This window comes from Rhincodon typus, unplaced genomic scaffold (genome assembly GCF_021869965.1).
Source record: "Rhincodon typus isolate 14 unplaced genomic scaffold, sRhiTyp1.1 hic_rhity00003864, whole genome shotgun sequence".
Lineage (NCBI taxonomy): Eukaryota > Metazoa > Chordata > Chondrichthyes > Orectolobiformes > Rhincodontidae > Rhincodon > Rhincodon typus.
The window spans coordinates 3867-12750 of NW_025969502.1; the positions used below are offsets into that span (position 1 = coordinate 3867).

General features: G+C 43.0%; 1 protein-coding gene across 1 annotated transcript; it reads left to right on the top strand.

Annotated features, from left to right (window-relative positions):
* Positions 1-418: 418 nt before the first annotated feature.
* Positions 419-6697, top strand: LOC125481849 (gastrula zinc finger protein XlCGF71.1-like). The gene has a single exon (XM_048593775.1). It carries the CDS (start codon positions 816-818, stop codon positions 1494-1496), a length of 681 nt encoding a protein of 226 aa, XP_048449732.1. The 5' UTR covers positions 419-815; the 3' UTR covers positions 1497-6697.
* The last annotated feature ends 2187 nt before the right edge of the window (positions 6698-8884 follow it).

An 8884-nucleotide genomic window follows, 5' to 3' on the forward strand; every position in this document is an offset into this window, starting at 1 on the left:
AAAAGAACTGCCCTCCTTTCTACAACCCATCCAGTAACACCTCCAGGTCCCTGTCTGTGATGCAGGAGCAAGATTCCTTTCCTCTGGTGATAATGGTCAAACTCCACAGAGTGAGGGACAGTCCCTGGTTTGCACTGTCTGAGGTGTTATGAAATTGAGCTTTAGATAGGGCACCAGCAGATTAAACACTAGAAGATCATGGCAGTGGTAAGCATTTCCACCTCTCTGGTCATTTGACTCCTTGAGAAAGGCACCCAAGAACTCAATTCCACAATTAATGATCAGACAAGAAGCCAATTGGGTGAGAAAAATCTCCCTAAACTCATAGATCAAGAGCCATGACTCTCACTCAACAAAATCCTTCCATTGAAAATAGTCAACAATACCTTCATAATCCTTTTCCTGTTTTACAGAAGGATTGCACAGTACTACACCAGAGAATACAGAGAGGATAGACACTGCAGATAGATCCTGACCATCCCCCAAGGAACAGCTGCACAGCTGTGGGAAGACAGCCAGTCCTTCACACCATTGCTCAGCATGGAGAAGACTGGGCAGTGAAACTTTGTCATTTCATCAAATCTGAAACTGGTCAGTGGTGTGGAGCCTTCCATCAGAACCAGCTTGGTCAGGGTGAGCCTGGGAAGAAATGTGAGTGGCTCCAAGTGTGATGAGTGTTTCAATGATTCATGAAGCCTCATGAACCACTGACTCATTCCTACAGGGGAGAGGCTGTTCAAAGGTAAGGATTGTGAGGAAGTCTCCCCCAGGCTCTTAAGATCTCCAAAACATAGGTGCATTCGTTGAACACTCCTATGGAAGAGAAACAATTCAAGTGTGAGGTGTGTGACCAAGACTTCAAACAATCATCGATGCTCGTGAAACATCAAAGTATCCATCACAGGAAGAAACGTTTCACATGTGAGGTGTGCAACAAATCATACTCCAAACCATCGCACCTCCGCATACACCAGTACATTCACACAGGAGAGAAACCATTCAAATGTGAAGTCTGTGATAAAGCTTTTGCAACATCCACAACCTTCCTGTCTCACCAACATATTCACACAGGAGAAAAGCCATTCACATGTAGTGTGTGTGAAAAATCATTCTCGCAGACAGCACACCTCCGTCTACATCAACGCATTCACACTGGGGAGAAACCATTCACATGTGAGGTCTGTGACAAATCATTCTCACATTCATCTCACCTTCGCGTGCACAAACGCATTCATACTGGGGAGAAACCATTTACATGTGAAGTGTGTAACAAATCATTTTCAGAGTCATCATCCCTTCGCAAACATCATCGCGTTCACACAGGGGACAAACCATTTACATGTGAGCAGTGTAATAAATCATTCTCACAGTCATCTGGTCTTCGAGTACACCAACGTTTGCACGCTGGGGAGAAACCATTCAAATGTGAGGTTTGTGAAGAGGCTTTTGCCAAATCTAGCACTTTCCTGAGACATCAGAAGGTTCATGATAATTAGAAAGCCTTAAAAGAAGAGATCACATGATAATTGAGCCTGGAAGCCCATCAGCAGCTCCACACTGGAAAATAAGACTTCAGGCCTAAATTTCAACAAAACTTTTGCAACATCTTGCAGCCTCCTGACAAACCAGAAAATTCACACAGGGAGAAACCCAACAGGTGTAGCGTCTGTGATCAATCTTTCAAATGGTCATCAAACCTCTTCAAACACCAAGTCATTCCTGTGAATCAGAGGATCCCCACAAGAAAGGAATCCTTCACATGTGAGTTTTGTGGTAATATTATGTGTTATCTTCAACTTCTTATCATAGAGGAGAAACCCTTCAAATATGATGTTTGTGAAATGCAATGCCCTGTCAAAGATCCAGACTTTCATAATAAAATGGGTTAACTTCTCTCCGAGCTTCCTGTCAATGAGACTGAATTGCTGACATCTGTTGAATGATGGAATATCTTCAGACAGACCAGTTCAAATGCGAAGTCAGACGTAGTGTTTTGAATGGTGATAACAGTTCAGGTTTCAGACTGTGAGAGAGTTAAAGATGTTGTTTTCTGAAACTTTCTCAGGCATCTTGTAAAAATATATACTAAATTCAGAAGAGTGGTCGATTATCTAGATTCTTCTCCCTCCATGTAATCTTAACTCTCCAAGTGGCAGACAGCTTGAGGCCCCGTTTTTTACAGAGCTCTCTGATATCAGAGGAGACTACAGTTAGTCACCGATCCAGCTGAAAAAAAAGCCTACGTCTCGAGACTCATAAAGAACCAGTACAATGGTGGATGATAAGACCAAAGAGTTGCCTACTGCTAAAGGTAGTTAGGCCCCACCTGATATATAAGAAGATGAAATTCTCCAAAACCTGAAAGACTACATAGAGCAGCAGTTTGACTTACACAAGGCCTGTACAAAGATCAGACAGAAGTATAGTACGTCCATGCGACAGTTGCCCCTGGACGACATTAAAAGGATCTGGGGAGAAACGACCTGTATGAAGGAGAAAGAACGAGTCAGGTGGTCTCTGGTCCTCATGGGACAGGTCCAACAGCGAAACAAGATCATGGCGTGTTCCCACTGTGAGCGAGATTTGACCAGTACTAAGAGCCAACTGGAAGCAGTTTGTGAAGAACCGGTAACACAACTAGCAGACAAGAGGAAATGCACCAGACCTTGGCCAGGGTATCCCTGCTTAAGTCAACTAGCAAGTAAACAACAGAAAGCACAGAGGCGTGAGGCGGATTTAGAGATAGATTCAGAATCCTCCAGTGACTCTAATGAAGAAGGTGTCCTGAGACTCACCCCATTGAAACCAAGATGAGCTAAGGTTAAATCTGAAGAAACAAAGAATAGCAATGGGATAGTCACAGTCACACACAAGCTGTTTTATCATAAACCAGCGGATCCTGAGAAAATTGATAAATGGTCTAAAGAGCTACCACCTCCTAAAAAGGGGGGGTTGAAAACGTGGGAACAGTTGGAATGTTTAAAAGGCATCTGCATCCACCCATCTTACGGAGTCCAGATTCTGACCTTGATGACATCTGGCCGAGAGGGGAGGAAATTGGGTAGGACGGTACAAGAAGCCCTCGGGGACGATGAGCAACAGGTAGAGGTCAGATGGGAAACTATCAAACATTGTTTTCAGGAATTCAATCCTGTAAAGACAGACTGGGGAATGATTGCAGACTGTCAACAGAAAGGAATTGAAGAAGTGTTGAAATACGACGAACGTTTTAAAACTGTTTGGTTAGAACACTCGGGAAGGACCCGAAGAAATGGATACAAGTACCATCTGTCCCCTGAAAGCCATTTTTGTCCTGGGTCTGAAGCCAGAGATGTCAAAGATACTGAAGATATTCCTACCAGACTGGAAAAGTAGAGGAATGACTTATGCAGACCTGGTAGGTCGGTGCAAGCGATTGGACAGGCATGTCGGAGCTAAAGTTCGGACCATGCAGGTCACCGGAGGGAAATCCAGAGAACTGGACAAACAATTATCCTAGGAAGTGTCACTGTTGTGGAAAAGAGGGACATTTAGCCAAGACGTGTAGGGCATAACAAAGAGGCCGAGGATGGTGACGTCTGAAGGAGAATTCCCCCCCGCCCCCACAGAACAAGTCCCTCATTGGAAGAGAGCCCTTTGGAGAGACTTAAACAGCTCTCCCAACAAAAAGAGTTGCTTAATTTGACAAAAAACTAGCTGAACCCACCCTCACCCTCTCCGCACCTCTTCTTGCACCAACACAACGAGGAGATGGAATATGTATACTTATAAGGGTGAGCAATCAAGATATAGACTGTCTCCTGGACGCAGCAGTGGAATTGACCCACCTGCCTCTGTGTTATGGACATTCTTTGCCTTTGGATGGTAAAGTATGAACAGCCCGCGGAGCTAGGGATGAAGGCCTGACCATCCAAAGAACACATCTAGTATCCATAGAACTTGGTCCGCATGAATTAACAGCGTCAGACTGGGTGGGCTTGGTGGAATAAGCTCTCTTGGGAATGGACATCCTGACCTAAGAAAATTTCTCGTTGCATTTTGAGGATGGCTGAGTGACACAGTCCATGAGATGTTTGAAAAAAAGAAGAATTGAAAGAACACCCAATCTGGGCAAAGGATAAGAGCGATTGCGACCTACTCCGTTTGGAACCCCCTTCGTTTACTGATGTCATCCCCCAATGCACCAAACAATATCCCATCAGCTCAGCCTCAATTGCAGGAATTTTGCCTGTCATCCAACAACTAGGAGAACACGACATACTGGTGAAAACACATAGCTCCTCCAACAGCCCTGTCTGGCTATTGCAAAAACCTGACATAACTTGGCTTTAGAAAGATTTAACCAACGCTGTCAGTTCTGCCTCTTGACAGGATTCGGCAGCCTGGGGTGATCCACCAGAGGGACAACACGATAACATCCCAGTAGCCTGGGTTTATGTTAAGAAAATATATAAGGAACCATATGGGAAGAACCCTACCAAGTGTTGCTGACCACCCAAGCCACAGTAAAAGTCCAAGGGAAGAAAGCTTGGACACACGTATCACATGTTAAACGAGCAACCAGTGACTGAAATCGAAACTTGTTAAGGACTATAATGTTTGATCCAAAATGTGGAAATTTATTGCATTACTAACTGTCTGTATTTTGAGTGTTTGCTTACTAATAACTTGCCAATCCCTGCACCAAACCGAGCTAGTGTTTCCAGTGACCCCTTAAAACCCATCCCTTTTAATAGATCCGAAATGGCAGAATGGGTAATTCGCCAGAATACCTCCTTAGAGATCTGGCATGACTGGCATGGCAGTCCACTGCAGAGGCAGGGGTGTATTGGGTGCGCATGACTGACCCCTGAGAGCAGTGGGAATCAGTGGGTTACAACCTGACTGCCTTTCACAGGTAGTATCAGCCTAACTACAGCACATCACAACAATCTCCTTTCTTGACCCTTACTAACACTTCTGGAATGGGGTGACCATAAGAAGGGATATGTTTATGTAAAGCCCAGATGAGAGGGCAGGAGATGGGATACAGCAAGGTTGTTGGTTCTGCCATCCTGACATTCCAAAACCTCACCAGCAAAGGTACTTTCCAGCAAAAGTGGTATCCTGAGATATAATTGGGTTTACCCCTTATAAAGGTACTTATTTGTTTGTGGCCATAAGGCCTATGCCTGGTTACCTTCATCACGGATGGAATCATGTTATTTGCGCTATGTCGACCCCTTTGTCCGTCACTTGTTCTCCCTACCTGGGATACCCTGCTGGCAACAATTCAAAAGGGCCATTACAGAGACAGGGAGATTCTTTGCCATCTTGTTCCCCTGGTACAGGACTGCAAAACTGGCGAGGGAATCTATCAGTATGACAGGTGTCCTGGAATGGATATTGCAGAGGCCTTGGATAACATAAGCGCTGAAATGGTAGCTGCCTGTAAGACAGTGCTGCTAAACAGGCTAGCCCTTGATTGGATACTGGCTGAAAAGGGAGGCACTTGTGCCCAAATCGGGACCAAATGCTGTACTTATATCCCAGACAACTCTGAAGGGATCACTGACGTAGCAGCATATGTCCGAAAAAAGATGGACAAACTCAGGCAACCCCTATCTCCTACCTTATAGAGCTGGGCGATTGATTGACTGTGTTCACTGGGGACATCACTGGTGCCAGATATAGTGTTATTTGTTGTTGTAATTCTCATTTTATATTGTTAGATTTTGTTAGTTAAATGTTGCTGCCAACAGGCAGCTACAGGTGAGACGCTTTGGCATTTCTAGCAGACCTTGTCTGTGCCACGTGCCCTATGTCTAAGCCAACTTTCCCTTGTGAGCTTTGTGACTCACTTAAGGGAGAGTCAAAGGGAGAATTGTTAGGGCTGCCCATAACTGAGCAGCCCAAAATGGCCAATGGCTGCCCATGACTAATGTAGCAGAACATGGCTGACAGTAGTTAGACACCTCGGGAAAATATTTGCTAATGTAATCTTCACAAGAAGAACAATAGTAGCTCTGTAGATCCAAGGTAACGGAACTGAGATAGAATATGCAGTTGCAGTTGTTTATGCTTAAGACATAGATAAGAACATTTCACATGGCGTTTAATTAGTGACTCTCTCTTGAATTAATTAATCAATCTGTTGCAATACTAATAGTAGGTTTTAGTTAAGATCCTTCAAATAATCATAGATATAGATTCTGAAGTAGTTATGGATTCACCTATATACAAAAAAAATCACTAGGGAAAAAGATTCAAATAAAATTATGAGAACAAACCAGTCTCAGGCAGTAAAAGCAGCCCCGATACCCTTACAGGGAGAAATGAATCATAGATACAGAAACTAGCTGATAGGGAATACGCAAGCTATTGTACATTGAAGTTGCTGAGGGCAGCAGAATCTCCGTTGAGTTAAGTAAATTAAAGTTACTATCAACAGTTAAACTTTTTGCCTGCCAAAACAGTCCAATCAGAGCACGAAAGCAAATAAATTACTGAGCCAAATTGCTGATATAAAATGCTGCACCAAAGATCCAATCACAGTTGGACAACTCAGCTCTGCTGACCAATAGTATACAAGGGGGTGTGTGCACTATGAACTTGAGCTGTATAAAATAACCTACTTAGAAACTTCTTGTGAGCCTTTTTGCTATGAAGATCTGAAGCCATAACAAACTTGTGTCACAGTAAAGGTTGCCTGAACCTACCACCGGACTCAGACTTTCATTGAAACTATAAGATCTAACAGATAGAATATCTTCAGACATACTTCATTTCAGATGTGAAGTCAGTCAGACATAGATTTTTGAATGGAGAAAACAGTTCGGGTTTCAGACTCCAAGAGAGTTAAAGATGCTGTTTTCTGAAACTTTTTCAGGTATCTTGCAAAAGTGTAAATCAACTCCAGAAGAGTGGGTGGCATGGTGGCTTAGTGGTTAGCACTGCTGTCTCACAGTGCCAGGAACCCGGTTCAGTTCCAGCCTTGTGTGACTGTGGAGTTTGCATGTTCTCCCTGTGTCTGCGTGGGTTTCCTCCAGATGCTCCTGTTTCCTCCCACAGTCCAAAGATGTGCAGGCTAGATGGGTTAACCATAATAAATTGGGATTCCAGGGAGTGGGGGGGCGGGGGATGCGTTCTGGGTCTGGGTCTGAGTCGGATGGCTTCATAGTGTGGGAACAGACTCGATGGGCTCAATGGCCTCTTTCTGTGCAAGGACGCCTCAATTCTGTGTGGTTAGGTGATCACATAGGCCTGTAGTTCTCTCAAAGTCAGTTACTAAGCTGTATTTTTTTTCCAGGTACTTAAGGCAATAAGCCCTATTTCTTAACTCTTCATTTCTTTCATTGCTTTTCCAAATTTACTTGATTTTCAGAAAAATAGTAGGTGACTTACAACACACATTAAACGTTTGACCTCAGTAATTACTACTGTACACAGCTCCAATACAAAACACATGGTATTCCAAACACCATTGAATCCAGAATGTCCAAACAGTTCCATATTCCAGTTTCTCATTGTCCTTAGTTATTAAATATGTATGCCAACACTATTCATAAGAAGATTTTGATGGCGAAATAGATGGCGCAAAGTTTGATAAATCTGGAACCTAATACACCACATCTCAGAAAACATTGAAAATGGAGTTATGGAGTCATCTTCCAAAATTCTACAGATTCTGGAAAGGTTCCTGCAGATTGGCAGGTAGCAAATGTGACATCACTGTTTTAGATAGGAGGGAGAAAGAAAACAGGGAACTACAGACTTTGGTACATCAGTGATTGGGAAAATGTTGGAATCTATTATAAATATGGTAAATGGATATTTGGATAACAATAATCTGACTGGGTATTGTCTGCATGGATTTGTGAATGGGAAATCATGTTTGACAAACGTGTTAGAGATTTGGGGTTGTCACCCCAATTGATAAAAGCAAGTTGATGGACAGAATATACATTGGTTTTTAAATTTTCAGCGTTTGATAAAGTTCCCCATGGGAGTTTGGTTGGCAAAATTAAAGCACATACGATAGGAAGTGATGCTGTGATATGGGTTAAGAATTGGCTAATAGAAAACAAAATTGGAATATAAGTGAGATTAATGACTTTGGTAAGCGGAACATATGTGCAGGGTATTTCTTAAGTGATAAGAGGTTAGAAAGTGTAGATATGCAAAGGTACTTGGGTATCCTAATAAATCAGTTACTGAAGGCTAATGTGCATCTGCAGCAATCAAATCAGAAGGCTAATGGTAGATTATTAATCACCCTGTTCAGGCAATGATGCCATTGCTGCAGGGTAGGTGGGACTGGAACCTAGGTCCTCTGACCCCGAGATATTGATACTACCACTACACCACAACAGCCCCTAAATTATTCATAATCAGCCCTATTGTGCACATTTTATGACAACCTGAGCAGCAGGTGGGACTTAGACCTAGACCTGACCAAGAGGTAAGGACACTACCAGAATCACTAAATTTCTTTAAACAACTGTTCTGGGTGAGTTATGATTCAGCTCCAGGGTAGGTAGAATTTGAACTCAGACCTTCTGTTCTGGGAGGAGGTCGGAACATTACTACCTAGCTACAAGATCCCTTTTGATTCAGATTTCATAAGCTGCCATTGTGGATTCTGAACTCATATTCCGAGGTTATTTGCCAGGTCTTCTGGAAATCCAGTGACATTGTTGCTATGCCAAAGACCATATGGCAAGGCAAATGGTACCTCATCCTTTGTCACAAGAGGATTTGAATATAACAAAGTTTTTCTTCAGTTGTATAGAACATTGGTTAGACTATACCTGTAATATTGTGTGCAGTTTTGTTTCTTTTAACTTAGGAAGGATTTTGCCATAGGTGGAGTGCATCGAAAGTTGACTGGACTTGTTCCCTAGAG